Raw genomic sequence first — 20,274 nt, 5'->3', positions numbered from 1 at the left:
CATACCAGCACTATTTTAAAATAACAAACTCTTGATTGAATAATAAAAACTACAGTTAAACACTAAAAAACTCTAAGCCATCTCCGTGGAGATGTTGCCTGTACAACGGCAAAGAGAATGACTGGGGTAGGCGGAGCCTAGGAGGGATCATGTGACCAGCTTTGCTGGGCTCTTTGCCATTTCCTGTTGGGGAAGAGAATATCCCACAAGTAAGGATGACGCCGTGGACCGGACACACCTATGTTGGAGAAACCTCAATCTCAGCTCCATTACTAGCCACAGACCACCAAGACCCCTCATTTGCAAGATAGTCATCTGCTCTTTCAAATTGTCATGAAAAGCCACTACAAAGCAAAATTTTTATTTTTACAGAAACAATATGAGGATTTGCTTGGGAATGGAACTTTTTTAAAAAAAATCTGTTAGACCCCTAATAAAGTTTATTTTCTAGTAGACAAGTCCCTCACTTAAAGTGAAGGTAACCTTTGGTGAATGAAAGCCCGTTTTTTAAAAATACTATTAAAAACAGGGGCACTTTCATTCATCAAAGTTTACAAAGCAGCCATTTTGATTACAAACGTACCTTTTTTTCTTTTCACAGACAGAGCAGCTTCCCCCTCCTGGAAATCCTCTTCACACGTCAGCAATGACTAATCCGGCTTCCTCCAATCACGGCTTTCCCCCCAGGGTAGTCATTGCCTGAGGCCATGCTGTGATTGGAGGAAGCCGGATTAGTTATTGCTGACGTGTGGAGAGGATTTCCAGGAGGGGGAAGCTGCTCTGTCTGTGAAAAGAAAAAAAAGGTACGTTTTTAATAAAAATGGCTGCTTTGTAAACTTTGATGAATGAAAGTGCCCCTGTTTTTAATAGTATCTTTAAAAAACGTGCTTTCATTCATCAAAGTTTACCTTCACTTTAACTATATGAATATGTTTGTTTAGCCAGGTGACTACTGTGGCAACAGTGATCACCTTGCAGGGAAAAAATTAAATAAAATTGATTTTATTTATTTCTGTACTACACAATGGAGCCTCTCTAATCTATATTATAACCCCCAAAAGCCCCTATGGGTCCATATTTCTCATGTAGTTACCCTTGATGACAATTTAGTAAAGTTGATCACTGTAACGGCAGTAGTCACCTGGCCATTTTCATTATTATTTACTCAAAAATCTTTTTTTTACACAGTTTTTTTTGAGGCGACTATCTCACAATATAATAAATGGTATATTCTGAATCTGCTAGGCCTGGTGAACACAATATATAATTTGCATAAATAAAAAGAGAGAAGCGCTCAACCTGAGAACGAATAATAGCTTGTTCTATGGCTAGTTACCACCCAAGAAGCAGCCTCTTTTTGCTCAACATGTGCCTTTCACAGAGAACTTTCCTGAAGCATATCACTCTGATCCTGACTTCACAGTACAGTCCAGCCCCGAAATACCAGGCAATCCCTCTCTGAACGAAAGAAACAGCAAAACCCCAGACGCATGTTTCGGCCTATTGTGGGCCTCGTCAGTGAGGTGCAACCATATCCCTCTAGGCACACTGAGAAAACGGGTCCATGTCTGGATTCCTGCATCACACTTAGGGAGACTTTGCATAAATAAAAAGAACAAGCTATTATGCTATTGTTCGTTTCCAGGTTGAGCGCTTTTCTCTTTTTATTTATGCAAATTATAACATTTTGGGAAGTCTCCCTAAGTGTGAAGTGGGAATCCAGACGTGGACCCATTGCTCAGTATGCCTAGAGGGATATGGCTGCACCTCACTGACGAGGCCCACAACAGGCCGAAACGTACGTCTGGGGTTTTGCTGTTTCTCTCGTTCAGAGAAGGATTTCCTGGTATTTCGGGGCTGGACTGTACTGTGAAGTCAGGATCCAACTGATATGCTTCAGGAAAGTTCTCTGTGAAAGGCACATGTTGAGTAAAAAGAGGCTGCTTCTTGGGTGGTAACTAGACATAGAACAAGCCATTATTCGTTTCCAGGTTGAGCGTTTCTTTTTATTTAAACAATATATAATTTGTGTGAGTCACTCACTCAAATTTGACTTACAATAGTGTTTAAATATAGGTAGCAAAAAAAGCTCAAAATTGGCTAAGCACTAGGGTTTTGAAAGTGGCTTAGCAGCGAAAGGGTTAAATGGATTATGAAATGCTTACAGAAATCAAACGTTGACTATTATTATTCATTTTTAGAGCGCCATTTGTTAGAAACGGATTGACTAAAACTTACGTTCCACCACAGAACTCCACGGATGTCACAGAACCTGCAGGTCCAGAAGGATCAGCTAGGAGATCAGTGACTGGAATACCAACAGACACCACACGCACAGGATCTGGGTAGGTCTCATCAAACACAGCACGCAGCCCCTGAATTGCCTTGGCTGCTGCAAGAGGGCAATCGAGAGCATAGACAACCTGAAGAGAAACTGGTTTGTTACTACCCATTTTAAGTTATTACATAAAACATGTGGTGTTGAAATGGAGACAGAAAAATAAGTCATAGGATTTGGATCTAGTCCAAATTCACCTTGTGCTCTTGGATCAGTTTGCTGGCAATCTCTTCAGTCTTGCGAATTTCCTGAGTGCTCATTGCACCTTTTGCTGTGAAGTCAAATCTCAGTCTGTCTGGGGCAACAAGGGAGCCTCTCTGATCAGCCTCCCCAAGCACTGAGCGTAGGGCAAAGTTAAGGATGTGGGTAGCTGTGTGGTTGCTCATTATAGGACGCCTTCTTGCCTAAAGGAAGATATTAGAGACACGGTCAATCAGTAATCGCTTATCCTGGCTGCTAGAAGTATTCATGTAATTTTTCTTTTAAACAGTCACATCAGGTTGGGAAAAGTGCATTACTGTAACATTTGCAAATCAGTCTGACATTTATATATATATATATATATATATATATATATATATATATATATATATATATATATATATATATATATATATATATATATATATATATATATATATATACACACACACACACACACATACACACAAATCACAATACAAAAAAAGAGAAAACTCTGTGCTACAAAATAATAGAAAAAGTTACTGGCATAAGAGTCAGCATATTGTGTAAAGGAGAGAACCAAAATAATGAATACATTCTTGCTCTAACCAACACACAAGCAGGTGATCAGTTTGTCCCAAGACTAAGCTAACTCTTCTAGGTCAGTTATGAAAACCCTGGGCACTGATATAAAGGTTTCAAAAAATTTAAATTAAAAAATCCAGACTTATTTCCATTAATTGTTTTGTTTTTTTAATTAAAATGACTTTGTAAAGAGTTAAATATTGATATTTACCATATTGATTAATCACAAATCTTTACTGGAAATAGAGGATCTCTTGGCAACATTAGACTTCTAGAATGAAATCTGCAATTTTTGATGATGATTGACCTAGTCTTGATCTTGCTCCTGGTATAAATGTTTACATCCTCTTGTCAGATCATCTGGTTTACTCTGACAGAGAAGGAAGCCATGAAATCTTACTAAAGCTTCATATTGTCTTAAGGGACACTCAGGTCAAATTAAATTTTCATGATTCAGATACAGCATTTAATTTTAAACAACTTTCCAATTTACTTCCATTAAAATAAATGTGCACATTCTTTTATATTTACACTTTTTGAGTCACCAGCTCTTACTGAGCATGTGCAAGAATTCACTGACTATACGTATATGCATTTCTGATTGGCTGATTGCTATCACATGGTACAGGGGGAGTGGAAATATACATAACTTTTAAATTTGTTAGAAAAAAAATCTACTACTTATTTGAAATTCAGAGTAAATGCTATTGTATTGTCTTGTTATCTTGCATTTGTTGATTATGCAAATCTACTGTGTTGACTTGTCCTTTAGTCTTTAGGGTCTTGAAATTGACCTACAACTTGTGTGCATGTCCAATAGCTGTGCCTGTGAAACCTTCCCCAGCTGAACCGTGCCACTGGGTTTATATTGGGAATTTAGCCAAACTGTTGATCTTAAGTCTGGAGATATTGTGGTGGTGCTAGGGTCAGGAATTATGACTGGGACATTAGCACAACAACTGGTTATTTGGTATAGTAGAATTACACAAGGTCTTTATAGAAAATATCTTTAAATTGTGTAGCTATCTGCTCAGAATATTGTCCAACTATATCTGTTTTTTAAAAATTTTAATAACGTGTCCAGCCATTCAGCTGCTATTACACTACTGGACACAGTGCACACTGATCAATTCACTTAAAATACTTTGATTTATTCAATTTAGATCTGAAGTTTTTGTTTACTTTCATATAAATCAAGCTCACATACCAAGTTATTGTCATTGGCATAGAATTCCTCTTTTGCTTTATTGTCTCTAACATTCAGTACTTCCTTGTGTCAAGTACAGTTGATGAGAAACCTTTGAATTTTTTGTACAGGTGGTTTTAGGTCTTGTGTTTTATTATTATACTGCATGGAGAAAACGTTTAGAAGAAACTTTTTTTTTTGATGTCAGAGTAAAGTTGTTAGCAAGCTGAGAAGTCTGGAACGAGCATTGTCAGAAAATAGTTAAATACGGATTCATCCAGCTACTTCTCAACTACCAACAATGTTGCAGCAAAACACTCTCTGCTCTAACAAAGTGAATTATTTACAAACACTACGTGTACTCATCCAACTTCTAAGGTTAACTTATGCAGCAGGATTTATCAACTGGCAATTGAGAATGTGAGGATAGAGTGTGAGGGGGAAAAAAAAAAGTGCGAGTTGAAAATATTTTGCTTCTGGTATCAAACTTTATCTCTTGTCAATCTTTTGGAGGCATATCCACATCAGCAAATAAAGCTAATGGAATGGCAATCATCAACTAGTAAGCGGATTATTTCAGTGCCACTTATGCACAAAGCATGCATACTGCCAATTACAGCTTTTACCAGTTTTTTTTATACATGTTTGTTTAACTTGTCAGCTGTTCATATCTTCAAAATGCTGTATCTTCCCTGAGACAGAGGTCCTGCTTTGATAAAATAAACTATATAATTTAGGTTCATTGGAGACCATACAACTTTACTTTGCCAAATGCCACATATTTCCAGCAAAATAACATGTAAAATTATTAACACTGCTGACACCTCAATTAGCCCCAACTTACCTCATCTACATACAGCCGCACACGATCGCCAACTTTAAGGCTCCCATACAGAGTACCCACGTGTAACACATAGCCTCCACGCACCTGAGTATTTCTTACAGTAAATTCTGTTTTCTGCAGATCAGAAGAGACACATTAAACAGACTACCCTAATCTTTTATAACAAGTGGAAATAACATAATTTATGTAAGAACTTACCTGATAAATTCATTTCTTTCATATTAGCAAGAGTCCATGAGCTAGTGACGTATGGGATATACATTCCTACCAGGAGGGGCAAAGTTTCCCAAACCTCAAAATGCCTATAAATACACCCCTCACCACACCCACAAATCAGTTTAACGAATAGCCAAGAAGTGGGGTGATAAGAAAAAAGTGCGAAGCATAAATATAAGGAATTGGAATAATTGTGCTTTATACAAAAAAATCATAACCACCACAAAAAAGGGTGGGCCTCATGGACTCTTGCTAATATGAAAGAAATGAATTTATCAGGTAAGTTCTTACATAAATTATGTTTTCTTTCATGTAATTAGCAAGAGTCAATGAGCTAGTGACGTATGGGATAATGACTACCCAAGAAGTGGATCTTCCACGCAAGAGTCACTAGAGAGGGAGGGATAAAATAAAGACAGCCAATTCCGCTGAAAAAAATCCACACCCAAAAATAAAGTTTAAATCTTATAAAGAAAAAAACTGAAAATATAAGCAGAAGATTCAAACTGAAACAGCTGCCTGAAGTACTTTTCTACCAAAAACAGCTTCAGAAGAAGAAAACACATCAAAATGGTAGAATTTAGTAAAAGTATGCAAAGAAGACCAAGTTGCTGTTTTGCAAATCTGATCAACCGAAGCTTCATTCCTAAACGCCCAGGAAGTAGAAACTGACCTAGTAGAATGAGCTGTAATCCTTTGAGGCGGAGTTTTACCCGACTCGACATAAGCATGATGAATTAAAGATTTCAACCAAGATGCCAAAGAAATGGCAGAGGCCTTCTGACTTTTCCTAGAACCGGAAAAGATAACAAATAGACTAGAAGTCTTTCTGAAATTCTTAGTAGCTTCAACATAATATTTCAAAGCTCTAACTACATCCAAAGAATGCAATGATTTCTCCTTAGAATTCTTAGGATTAGGACATAATGAAGGAACCACAATTTCTCTACTAATGTTGTTAGAATTCACAACCTTAGGTAAAAATTTAAAAGAAGTTCGCAACACCGCCTTATCCTGGTGAAAAATCAGAAAAGGAGACTCACAAGAAAGAGCAGATAATTCAGAAACTCTTCTGGCAGAAGAGATGGCCAAAAGGAACAAAACTTTCCAAAAAAGTAATTTAATGTCCAATGAATGCATAGGTTCAAACGGAGGAGCTTAAAGAGCCCCCAGAACCAAATTCAAACTCCAAGGAGGAGAAATTGACTTAATGACAGGTTTTATACGAACCAAAGCTTGTACAAAACAATGAATATCAGGAAGATAAGCAATCTTTCTGTGAAAAAGAACAGAAAGAGCAGAGATTTGTCCTTTCAAGGAACTTGCAGACAAACCTTTATCCAAACCATCCTGAAGAAACTGTAAAATTCTCGGAATTCTAAAAGAATGCCAGGAAAAATGATGAGAAAGACACCAAGAAATGTAAGTCTTCCAGACTCTATAATATATCTCCCTAGATACGGATTTACGAGCCTGTAACATAGTATTAATCACAGAGTCAGAGAAACCTCTTTGACTAAGAATCAAGCGTTCAATCTCCACACCTTTAAATTTAAGGATTTGAGATCCTGATGGAAAAAAGGACCTTGCGACAGAAGGTCTGGTCTTAACGGAAGAGTCCACGGTTGGCAAGAGGCCATCCGGACAAGATCCGCATACCAAAACCTGTGAGGCCATGCTGGAGCTACCAGCAGAACAAACGAGCATTCCTTCAGAATCTTGGAGATTACTCTTGGAAGAAGAACTAGAGGCGGAAAGATATAGGCAGGATGATACTTCCAAGGAAGTGACAATGCATCCAATGCATCCACTGCTTCCGCTTGAGGATCCCTGGATCTGGACAGATACCTGGGAAGTTTCTTGTTTAGATGAGAGGCCATCAGATCTATTTCTGGAAGTCCCCACATTTGAACAATCTGAAGAAATACCTCTGGGTGAAGAGACCATTCGCCCGGATGTAACGTTTGGCGACTGAGATAATCCGCTTCCCAATTGTCTATACCTGGGATATGAACCGCAGAAACTAGACAGGAGCTGGATTCCGCCCATACCAGAATTCGAGATACTTCTTTCATAGCCAGAGGACTGTGAGTCCCTCCTTGATGATTGATGTATGCCACAGTTGTGACATTGTCTGTCTGAAAACAAATGAACGATTCTCTCTTTAGAAGAGGCCATGACTGAAGAGCTCTGAAAATTGCACGGAGTTCCAAAATATTGATCGGTAATCTCACCTCCTGAGATTCCCAAACCCCTTGTGCTGTCAGAGACCCCCAAACAGCTCCACAACCTGTAAGACTTGCATCTGTTGAAATTACAGTCCAGGTCGGAAGAACAAAAGAAGCCCCCTGAACTAAACGATGGTGATCTGTCCACCACGTCAGAGAGTGTCGTACAATCGGTTTTAAAGATATTAATTGAGATATCTTTGTGTAATCCCTGCACCACTGGTTCAGCATACAGAGCTGAAGAGGTCGCATGTGAAAACGAGCAAAGGTTTCGACAAGCTGATATCAATTTTAGACGTCTCTTGTCTGTCAAAGACAGAGTCATGGATACTGAATCTATCTGGAAACCTAAAAAGTTTACCCTTGTCTGAGGAATCAATGAACTTTTTGGTAAATTGATCCTCCAACCATGATCTTGAAGAAACAACACAGGTCGATTCGTATGAGATTCTGCTAAATGTGAAGACTGAGCAAGTACCAAGATATCGTCCAAATAAGGAAATACCACAATACCCTGTTCTCTGATTACACCGAGAACCTTTGTAAAAATTCTTGGAGCTGTTGCTAGGCCAAACGGTAGAGCCACAAACTGGTAATGCTTGTCTAGGAAAGAGAATCTCAGAAACTGATAGTGATCTGGATGAATCGGAATATGCAGATATGCAACCTGTAAATCTATTGTAGACATATAATGCCCTTGCTGAACAAAAGGCAGGATAGTCCTTATAGTTACCATTTTGAATGTTGGTATCCTTACATAACGATTCAATAATTTTTAGATCCAGAACTGGTCTGAAGGAATTCTCCTTCTTTGGTACAATGAAGAGATTTGAATAAAACCCCAGCCCCTGTTCCAGAACTGGAACTGGCATAATTACTCCAGCCAACTCTAGATCTGAAACACAATTCAGAAATGCTTGAGCCTTCGCTGGGTTTACTGGGACACGGGAAAGAAAAAATCTCTTTGCAGGAGGCCTTATCTTGAAGCCAATTCTGTACCCTTTTGAAACAATATTCTGAATCCAAATTTCTTTGAAAAAACGTAATCTGCCCCCTACCAGCTGAGCTGGAATGAGGGCCGCACCTTCATGTGGACTTAGGAGCTGGCTTTGGTTTTCTAAAAGGCTTGGATTTATTCCAGACTGGAGATGGTTTCCAAACTGATACCGCTCCTGAGGATGAAGGATCAGGCTTTTGTTCCTTGTTGTGACGAAAGGAACGAAAACGATTATTAAACCTAAATTTACCTTTAGATTTTTTATCCTGTGGTAAAAAAGTTCCTTTCCCTCCAGTAACAGTTGAGATAATAGAATCCAACTGAGAACCAAATAATTTATTACCCTGGAAAGAAAGGGAAAGCAGAGTAGACTTAGAAGACATATCAGCATTCCAAGTTTTAAGCCATAAAGCTCTTCTAGCTAAAATAGCTAGAGACATATACCTTACATCAACTCTAATGATATCAAAGATGGCATCACAAATAAAATTATTAGCATGTTGAAGAAGATTAATAATGCTATGAGAATTATGATCCGTTACTTGTTGCGCTAAAGCTTCTAACCAAAAAGTTGAAGCTGCAGCAACATGCGCTAAAGATATAGCAGGTCTAAGAAGATTACCTGAACACAAGTAAGCTTTTCTTAGAAAGGATTCAATTTTCCTATCTAAAGGATCCTTAAAGGAAGTACCATCTGCCGTAGGAATAGTAGTACGCTTAGCAAGAGTAGAGACAGCCCCATCAACCTTAGGGATTTTGTCCCAAAACTCTAATCTGTCAGATGGCACAGGATATAATTGCTTAAAACGTTTAGAAGGAGTAAATTAATTACCCAAATTATTCCATTCCCTGGAAATTACTTCAGAAATAGCATCAGGGACAGGAAAAACTTCTGGAATAACTACAGGAGATTTAAAAACCTTATCTAAACGTTTAGATTTAGTATCAAGAGGACTAGAATCCTCTATTTCTAATGCAATTAGGACTTCTTTAAGTAAAGAACGAATAAATTCCATTTTAAATAAATATGAAGATTTTTCAGCATCAACCTCTGAGACAGAATCCTCTGAACCAGAAGAACCATTATCAGAATCAGAATGATGATGTTCATTTAAAAATTCATCTGAAAAATGAGAAGTTTTAAAAGACTTTTTACGTTTACTAGAAGGAGGAATAACAGACATAGCCTTCTTAATGGATTTAGAAACAAAATCTCTTACGTTATCAGGAACACTCTGAGCATTAGATGTTGACGGAACAGCAACAGGTAATGTAACAGTACTAAAGAAAATATTATCTGCATTAACAAGTTTGTCATGACAATCAGTACAAACAACAGCTGGAGGAACAGATACCATAAGTTTACAGCAGATACACTTAGCTTTGGTAGATCCAGCACCAGGCAGCGATTTTCCAGAAGTATCTTCTGACTCAGTGTCAATCTGGGACATCTTGCAATATGTAATAGAAAAAACAACATATAAAGCAAAATTGATCAAATTCCTTAAATGACAGTTTCAGGAATGGGAAAAAATGCCAGTGAACAAGCTTTTAGCAACCAGAAGCAATAAATAATGAGACTTAAATAATGTGGAGACAATAGTGACGCCCATATTTTTTTAGCGCCAAAAAAAAAGACGCCCACATTATTTGGCGCCTAAATGCTTTTGGCGCCAAAAATGACGCCACATCCGGAACGCCGACACTTTTGGCGCAAAAAAACGTCAAAAATGACGCAACTTCCGGCGAAACACGTGTGACGCCGGAAACAGAAAAAAAAATTTGCGCCAAAAATGACGCAATAAAATGAAGCATTTTCAGCCCCCGCGAGCCTAACAGCCCACAGGGAAAAAAGTCAAATTTTAAGGTAAGAAAAAAATTGATTTATTCATATGCATTATCCCAAATATGAAACTGACTGTCTGAAATAAGGAACGTTGAACATCCTGAGTCAAGGCAAATAAATGTTTGAATACATATATTTAGAACTTTATGTAAAAAGTGCCCAACCATAGCTTAGAGTGTCACAGAAAATAAGACTTACTTACCCCAGGACACTCATCTACAAGTTGTAGAAAGCCAAACCAGTACTGAAACGAAAATCAGTAGAAGGTAATGGTATATATAAGAGTATATCGTCGATCTGAAAAGGGAGGTAAGAGATTAATCTCTACGACCGATAACAGAGAACCTATGAAATAGACCCCGTAGAAGGAGATCATTGAATTCAAATAGGCAATACTCTCCTCACATCCCTCTGACATTCACTGCACGCTGAGAGGAAAACCGGGCTCCAACCTGCTGCGGAGCGCATATCAACGTAGAATCTAGCACAAACTTACTTCACCACCTCCATAGGAGGCAAAGTTTGTAAAACTGATTTGTGGGTGTGGTGAGGGGTGTATTTATAGGCATTTTGAGGTTTGGGAAACTTTGCCCCTCCTGGTAGGAATGTATATCCCATACGTCACTAGCTCATGGACTCTTGCTAATTACATGAAAGAAAAGAAAATTGTATTCATAAAAGCAACATTTATCCCAGATTGAACGCTGCATTTAACCTAACACTAGATTTTCTCTCACTCTAGTAAATGCTTAGTAAAAAGTACAAGCATCTCTGGATAGTGTAGTAAAGGCATATGTGTAAACATCTACCCCATAGACAAGTATCACCCATACATAAAATAACCAAATCAATAGTTTAAAATATCTCTCTAAAACAGTTTCATTTTCATACTGCAATAATACAAAGCAAAACAAATATAAAAAAATAAAACATAAATAAAATATAAAACAGTTCATTAAAGTGAAGGTAAAGTTTTAGTTATTAAACTTCTTTCCCTGTAAATAGTATCCAAATAAATGTGAGTTTAATTCATCAAAATTTTCGTTTCGCTATATTAATGTATTTATTACCTCTTCTTTATCCGATTCATCAGACTGTTTAAACAGCCCGTTTTTTTTTGTTTTTTTTTCTAAGCCAATAGAGACACTGGCCGTTAGGCGGCCGTCAAATTACGTCACCGCAAAACTCTAACTAATGCGCATGCGTTGTATTTACTTCCTATGTGTTAGGCTCAACGCGCGTTCTAGTTTTGCGCATGCGCTTTCGATTCCTCCGGCTATGTCTTGTATTTTGTCAAAATAGGTCACGCAGGCGCAAATACAAATTACGGCGAGTGGTGCGCATGCGCAATTGCTCATGAAAACGTGAACGAGCTTTTGAATGACGTACAGAGCGGGTGGGACTGCTCTGTACATAATGTAATGAATAATCCGGAAATCAATGGAGGGAGGAGCAACAAACGGCCGGGAGAGTAAATATAACATGTTTATAACACTATAATCTATATACTTATATTTAAAAAAAAAAATAGCGATCATGTTATTTAGGACTTATATAATATATTACAGGCGACGAAACCACTAAACTTAACCTTCACTTTAAGGTTTCTAAAAGGAACTCTATATTGACCTTTATTAAGAACTTGGAATTTCCTTTCTATGTATTTGCTCTGCTCCTTAAAAGGGACAGTTTAGTCAAAATTAAACTTTCATGATTCAAATGGAGCGTGCAATTTTTTTAACAACTTTCCAATTTACTTCCGTTATCAAATTTGCTTCGTCCTCTTTGTATCTTTTATTAAAGAGTAAAACTAGGAAGGCTCATAAGAACTCTGTGCATGTGTCTTTAGTACTCTATAGAAGCCGTGTTTTACAATACAAAGCTACAAATGTTGCAAAACACTGCTGCCATAGCGTACTAAAGACAGGTGCACAAAGTTGTTATGAGCCTTCCTAGTTTTATTTTTTAATAAAAGATACCAAAAGAACAACGCAAATTTGATAAAAGAAGTACATTGGAAAGTTGTTTAAGATTGCATACTCTATCTGAATCATGAGTTTAATTTTGACTTTACTGTCCTTTTTTCCTATTCACTTTTATCCTCAAATTTGCTTTGTTCTCTTGGTATTCTTAGTTTAAAGCTAAATCAGATAGACTCATATACTAATTCTAAGCACTTGAAGGTCTCCCCTTATCTCAATGCCTTTTACAGTTTGACAGCTGGAGGGCGTTAGTTCATGTGTGCCATATAGATAATGTGCTCACGCCCATGGACTTGCTTATGAGAAGGCACCGAATGGCTAAAATGCATTCAGTAAAAAGAACTGAGATAAAGGGTAAGCTTAGATACAAGGTAATCACAGAGGTAAAAAAAAAGTATATTAATATAACCATGTTGGTTATGCAAAACTGGAGGATGGTTAATAAAGGGATTATCTTTCTAACAATACAAATTATGGAGTAGACTGCCTCTTTAATGCCAAGTATAGCTGAAGTGTGGTACTCACATCCTCGCTGCTTTCATCCTCTCGGACCATGTAACCCTCATCATAAGTCTGTCCTCCTTGTTCTGCATAGAAACAGGTCTTGTCCAACACAAGGCCACATTCCTGCCCTGAGCTAGCCTCTTCCACAAACTTCTTTTCCATACGAATTGCTTGCACTGTTGCCTCCAAGCCTTTAAATTCTGCAAGAAACAATAGTTTTTTCTTCAGGTGTTTATGTCGTATTCTTGGATAATGATTTGTGAATTAATAAGTTTGTGCTATTCATTTCCTTTAAGAACATCAACACTCTAAAACAAATCCCAAATGGCACTCCTCAGATAACCAAAACTCCCCCCCCCCACAAAAAAAACCCCGCAGCTGTGCACATATACAAGTTCATATAGCCTAAAGAACTGTGTACTTACCAGTGCATGAAGCTCGTCAGCTCCCAATATCAGTTTGTGTTGCCCTCACATCTTCCCTGAATCAACTATTTATCTAGATTTTTCTTTCAGTTTAAAATGCAGAGCAACTTGCCAGTGGAAGTGGCAGCGACCTTTGCATCTGATGACTTCTGGATATGAAACCCAACATTTCTTTAATGATTTAGATAGAAAACTCAATTTTAAACAACTTTCCAGTCTACTTCTATTATCAAATGTATTTCATTCTCTTAGTATCATTTGTTGAAGAAGCAGCAATGTACTACTGGTTTCTAACTGAACACATGGGAGAGCCAATGACAAAATCTGTATGTGTATATATATATATATATATATATATATATATATATATATATATATATATATATATATATATATATATATATATATATATATATATATATATATATATATATACAGCCACAGCAGCTAGAACCTAGGTTCTTTGCTACTCCTGAGCTTAGTTAGATAAACATTTCAGCAAAAGGATAACAAGAGAAGGAACTAAATAAGTAAACTGGAAAGTTGTTGAAAATTGTATGCTCCGTCTATAAATCAAAAATGTATAATTATGACTTTACTGTCCCTTTAAGTAATATTTACAACAGAAAATGTTATAATATTGCAATGTAGTATGCTGCCACACCCGCATAATTACCTGTTCAGGACCCTGGTGTGTAACTTTGTTACTATTGCAAAGAATGTTTTGCCTACCATGATTGTTGATACAAAACCGATAATCTGCCTTTTAAAAAGCATGTGACACCATAAAAGCTTAGGGAGGGAGGGAAAAGGTAAAAAAAAAAAAAAAAAGCTTGCATAAATTGCTTTAATGCATTAACCCAAGCTTTTTAGAAAAGAAAAGAGGAAGGAAAAAAAAACATAATTTATGCTTACCTGATAAATTTATTTCTCTTGTAGTGTATCCAGTCCACGGATCATCCATTACTTGTGGGATATTCTCCTTCCCAACAGGAAATTGCAAGAGGATCACCCACAGCAGAGCTGCTATATAGCTCCTCCCCTCACTGCCATATCCAGTCATTCGACCGAAACAAGACGAGAAAGGAGAAACCATAGGGGTGCAGTGGTGACTGTAGTTTATTTAAAATTTAGACCTGCCTTAAAAGGACAGGGCGGGCCGTGGACTGGATACATTACAAGAGAAATAAATTCATCAGGTAAGCATAAATTATGTTTTCGCTTGTTAAGTGTATCCAGTCCACGGATCATCCATTACTTGTGGGATACCAATACCAAAGCTAAAGTACACGAATGATGGGAGGGACAAGGCAGGAACTTAAACGGAAGGCACCACTGCCTGTAGAACCTTTCTCCCAAAAACAGGCTTAATCCTAACCAAAGCCTGACAAAATGCCTGGACGTCTGGAACTTCTGCCAGACGCTTGTGCAAAAGAATAGACAGAGCAGAGATCTGTCCTTTTAAAGAACTAGCTGATAAGCCTTTGTCCAAACCCTCTTGGAGAAAGGACAATATCCTAGGAATCCTAACCTTAAAATACACTTTTATAAGAGTATGTATCTCTATTAATAAGCCTGATACCAGTCGCTATCACTGCATTTAAGGCTTTACTTACATTACTTCGGTATCAGCAGCATTTTCTAGCAAATTCCATCCCTAGAAAAATATTTTAACTGCACATACCTTATTGCAGGAAAACCTGCACGCTATTCCCTCTCTGAAGTTACCTCACTCCTCAGAATATGTGAGAACAGTAAAGGATCTTAGTTATTTCTGCTAAGATCATAGAAAACGCAGGCAGATTCTTCTTCTAAATACTGCCTGAGATAAACAGTACACTCCGGTACCATTTAAAAATAAACTTTTGATTGAAGAAATAAACCAAGTATAAAACACCACAGTCCTCTTACGACCTCCATCTTAGTTGAGTTGCAAGAGAATGACTGGATATGGCAGTGAGGGGAGGAGCTATATAGCAGCTCTGCTGTGGGTGATCCTCTTGCAACTTCCTGTTGGGAAGGAGAATATCCCACAAGTAATGGATGATCCGTGGACTGGATACACTTAAGAGAAAGGTAGCTCTACACTTGTACAGTAACAAGTATTGCATATATGGAATCATGTTAACTAAACTTTACCATCATTTTAATATAAAGCACATGTAAGTGAAACAGATGTATGCTCTGTGCATCAGATTTATGGCAGTCAGAATTAAAAAAAATACACTCCAAAGCCAGAAATACATTATACTCACAGGGGAAAAGATTTCATGGACAGTTTCTGAAGACTCAGTCCCCACAAACAAGTCATCCTATTTGTATACAAATGCCTTACCATAGACTCCATCAGAGTTGGATGTATAGTTGTATTTTGGAGAGTCATCTGTGGCTTCTAGCCCTCGAGACCGCAATTCTTCAATAGCATAGATGTCCAGCATCAGAAGATCCTCATCACCGGCTCCCTTTCCTTGAGACTTAAGCTGGATTTAGCAGAAAACAGAGTGAATGAAAAGAACAAGGAGTAGTGGTACAGGGCAGACATTAATCGTAGTGACTTCCTACCTGAGCTGCTTTCCTCTCTTCTTCAAAACTCTCCATATCAATTGTGAGCCCCCTTTCCTCAGCAATCAGACCAGTGAGATCAACTGGAAAACCATAGGTGTCATACAGCAGCCATGCTGTATCCCCTAAGGAAGAGCAGATGATGGTGGCTATACTAAGTATTAACAAGGTTACAGATGGTTCCATTCTTTTTCATAACTACACTGCCTCATAATTCCTTTTATTATTAACGGGAGAGTCTTTTTAGTGTAAATACAGTATAAAGCAATAAGGTATTGCAGCTAGAAGCAGCAGACTTGGCAATACCAGATAGGTATTTTGGACACAGACCTTGTGCAATTTGTACCTTTACAAAAACAGCACCTTTAAACCTTATTATAAATTCTGATTATTACTTACCTGGGATGGTCTTGCTCTCTCCTAGACTCTGTATCTTTCGGTCTAGAATACGCCGACCCCTGCTAAGGGTTTTCAAGAACTGTGTCTCTTCCTCATTGATAATATCTTTTACCATGTCAGGGTCTTTCTTAAGCTCTGGGAAAGCATCCCCCTGTACATGTATAAGCACAAAGGAAAGTTTATTACATTTGGTGGCGTGATTCTGAAAATGTTCACCCAATCAAAAATACATGGCTTTACTAAGCTAGTGATGTCGATAGAGGACCATGAACATAATACATAAACACAAATAGGTGACAAACGCCCTTTCCCAAGAATAAATGTGTGAGACTGTGGGTGGTATAGAATAACCAAAACACTATATTATATTTGTGATAACTACTCTAACAAATAGTTGTCTTGTTAATTTTATAACTCTGAATACATCAAACAGCTCTTGTAGAGAATCTTATATGACAAAAAATAAATAAAATAAAGGACTTAGTAAAATAGCTCCTAAATACCATTGCATACAGACAAGGTAATTGTTGTGCAATAGATTTGGATGTATTCATCCATAGTGTTATATAATATAATGTTATATAATATATAGTATATCCAGATATAATTTAGATAGGAAACAAATGTTTATGTGTGTATTAAAAGTTATGTTTTAATGTTGCTGGTAGTGCACCTATATTCTGTTTTCCTTATCTTGCAGTTTATATTTATGCAGGAAACATGTACATAGAAATACCTATTTAATAAAAATATATCAGAAGCATTGGATCTCTGGCTCATATATATATATTTTTAACAGTTATAACATTAAAACTGTATATTACAATTTCTGTGCCAAAATGATAAAAAGATGATTTTAGTAACTTGTTGCTACTATCTGATATAAATTGGTCTCAAGTGTTGGGTACTGTCTTTCTACCCCAATATTAATGATTAAAAACAATTAAAATCACAAACCAGTGATTGGACGACAACATCGACCAGAGTGGCAAAAAAGCCTTTTGATGCATTGAGTTTCTCATGAGAGTACCTCACAGCACGGCGAAGAATACGGCGAAGAACATATCTGAAATATCAAAAGAATAAAAATCAAATCAGTTTAAGGAAAAAAAAAAAGAAGATGTGCACACACACAAAACTGGCAGATTCCAATAAGAGTTGAATTTCCCATTAGAGAATTCTACGGTTATAAAATGACTTGTATCCTACCCCCGACCGGTGTTGTCTGGTCTCCCTCCATCAGCAAGTGCAACAGTGATGGTCCTGGCATGATCTGCAAGCACTCTGTAAGCCATATCTATTCCATCCACATCCTCAGCACCCACCTTTCCTGTATAGGGCCTGGCACCTGTGCCCTGCAAAAAAAAAAAAAAAAAATGTTCAGCCATATCTGCCACTGCATCCCTTGATTAATTAGCATGGATTGCCATCCATTAGGAAAAGACACATATGTTAGAAAAGCTGGAAAGCCATTATACTCAAGCCTATCTTCTAGTTTATAATGATTTCCCTACTTGGTAAGTACCTTTTGAATAGCTTCAAAATATGGAATAAATAGATCTGTGTCATAGTTGGACATTTTGTTCTGCAGGACAGACACCAGCCGCTCCAGCCCCATACCAGTATCAATGCTCTTCTTGGGCAAAGGTTTCAGTGTGCTCTCGTTTTCTCTACAATAAAAACAAGTATCAATATACTATGTTATTGGGAAACATAAGCAATCGTGACAAAACATGTAACCAAGTTGTAAACAAAACACCACAACAAAATGAATGTATAGGTAATTCAGTACTGATAGCAACATAAAGGGACATTCTTATGCAAGAAGAAAGTTTAGTTTTTGCACAGCCTTTAAACCAGGGTTCTTCAAATAACGGGTCGCAACCCCTTACTGTGCAAGAAAGTGTGTGTGATGTGTGTTTTGTGCGAGAGAGAGAGAGTGTGGTGTGTGTCTTATGAGAGAATGTGTGTTATTACCCTTTTACAACACTTTCAAGTAAGACTGCAATCAGGAATAAAGTATGCACACATTTTAGTCACTTTGCCGAAAATTGCAGCTATTCTCTTGTATATTTCAGAAATTTTCAGACCAAGCCTAAAAAAACAGAATTTATGTTTACCTGATAAATTACTTTCTCCAACGGTGTGTCCGGTCCACGGCGTCATCCTTACTTGTGGGATATTCTCTTCCCCAACAGGAAATGGCAAAGAGCCCAGCAAAGCTGGTCACATGATCCCTCCTAGGCTCCGCCTTCCCCAGTCATTCGACCGACGTAAAGGAGGAATATTTGCATAGGAGAAATCATATGATACCGTGGTGACTGTAGTTAGAGAAAATAAATCATCAGACCTGATTAAAAAACCAGGGCGGGCCGTGGACCGGACACACCGTTGGAGAAAGTAATTTATCAGGTAAACATAAATTCTGTTTTCTCCAACATAGGTGTGTCCGGTCCACGGCGTCATCCTTACTTGTGGGAACCAATACCAAAGCTTTAGGACACGGATGATGGGAGGGAGCAAATCAGGTCACCTAGATGGAAGGCACCACGGCTTGCAAAACCTTTCTCCCAAAAATAGCCTCAGAAGAAGCAAAAGTATCAAATTTGTAAAATTTAGTAAAAGTGTGCAGTGAAGACCAAGTCGCTGCCTTACATATCTGATCAACAGAAGCCTCGTTCTTGAAGGCCCATGTGGAAGCCACGGCCCTAGTGGAATGAGCTGTGATTCTTTCAGGAGGCTGCCGTCCGGCAGTCTCATAAGCCAATCTGATGATGCTTTTAAGCCAAAAAGAGAGAGAGAGGTAGAAGTTGCTTTTTGACCTCTCCTTTTACCAGAATAAACAACAAACAAGGAAGATGTTTGTCTGAAATCCTTTGTAGCCTCTAAATAGAATTTTAGAGCACGAACTACATCCAAATTGTGCAACAAACGTTCCTTCTTTGAAACTGGATTCGGACACAAAGAAGGCACGACTATCTCCTGGTTAATATTTTTGTTAGAAACAACTTTCGGAAGAAAACCAGGTTTAGTACGCAAAACCACCTTATCTGCATGGAACACCAGATAAGGAGGAGAACACTGCAGAGCAGATAACTCTGAAACTCTTCTAGCAGAAGAAATTGCAACCAAAAACAAAACTTTCCAAGATAATAACTTGATATCAACGGAATGTAGGGGTTCAAACGGAACCCCCTGAAGAACTGAAAGAACTAAATTAAGACTCCAAGGAGGAGTCAAAGGTTTGTAAACAGGCTTGATTCTAACCAGAGCCTGAACAAAAGCTTGAACATCTGGCACAGCCGCCAGCTTTTTGTGAAGTAAAACAGATAAAGCAGAAATCTGTCCCTTCAAAGAACTTGCAGATAATCCTTTCTCCAAACCTTCTTGAAGAAAGGATAGAATCTTAGGAATTTTTATCTTGTTCCATGGGAATCCTTTAGATTCACACCAACAGATATATTTTTTCCATATTTTATGGTAGATTTTTCTAGTTACAGGCTTTCTGGCCTGAACAAGAGTATCAATGACAGAATCTGACAACCCTCGCTTTGATAAAATCAAGCGTTCAATCTCCAAGCAGTCAGTTGGAGTGAGGCCAGATTCGGATGTTCGAACGGACCTTGAACAAGAAGGTCCTGTCTCAAAGGTAGCTTCCATGGTGGAGCCGATGACATATTCACCAGATCTGCATACCAAGTCCTGCGTGGCCACGCAGGAGCTATCAAGATCACCGATACCCTCTCCTGTTTGATCCTGGCTACCAGCCTGGGAATGAGAGGAAATGGTGGGAACACATAAGCTAGGTTGAAGCTCCAAGGTGCTACTAGTGCATCCACTAGAGTCGCCTTGGGATCCCTGGATCTGGACCCGTAGCAAGGAACCTTGAAGTTCTGACGAGACGCCATCAGATCCATGTCTGGAATGCCCCACAATTGAATTATTTGGGCAAAGATTTCCGGATGGAGTTCCCACTCCC

General features: G+C 38.0%; 1 protein-coding gene across 3 annotated transcripts in view; it reads right to left on the bottom strand.

The window, feature by feature from the left end:
* AARS1 (alanyl-tRNA synthetase 1) overlaps positions 1 to 20,274 on the bottom strand; it is a 127,294-nt gene that overhangs the window by 21,520 nt on the left and 85,500 nt on the right. For all 3 annotated transcript variants that reach the window (XM_053702195.1, XM_053702212.1, XM_053702204.1), the window contains exons 6-15: positions 17,821 to 17,965; positions 17,505 to 17,650; positions 17,253 to 17,361; positions 16,296 to 16,446; positions 15,897 to 16,021; positions 15,670 to 15,814; positions 12,931 to 13,109; positions 5,137 to 5,250; positions 2,536 to 2,742; positions 2,239 to 2,423 (exon numbers count right to left, since the gene is read on the bottom strand). In XM_053702195.1, coding sequence (XP_053558170.1) covers positions 2,239 to 2,423; positions 2,536 to 2,742; positions 5,137 to 5,250; positions 12,931 to 13,109; positions 15,670 to 15,814; positions 15,897 to 16,021; positions 16,296 to 16,446; positions 17,253 to 17,361; positions 17,505 to 17,650; positions 17,821 to 17,965 — 1,506 coding nt within the window. The remainder of the gene's footprint in view (positions 1 to 2,238; positions 2,424 to 2,535; positions 2,743 to 5,136; positions 5,251 to 12,930; positions 13,110 to 15,669; positions 15,815 to 15,896; positions 16,022 to 16,295; positions 16,447 to 17,252; positions 17,362 to 17,504; positions 17,651 to 17,820; positions 17,966 to 20,274) is intronic.

The sequence above is a fragment of the Bombina bombina genome, chromosome 1 (genome assembly GCF_027579735.1).
Source record: "Bombina bombina isolate aBomBom1 chromosome 1, aBomBom1.pri, whole genome shotgun sequence".
Classification (NCBI taxonomy): domain Eukaryota; kingdom Metazoa; phylum Chordata; class Amphibia; order Anura; family Bombinatoridae; genus Bombina; species Bombina bombina.
Note: the sequence above shows the minus strand (reverse complement) of the source record. Positions and strands in the feature narration are given on the sequence as shown.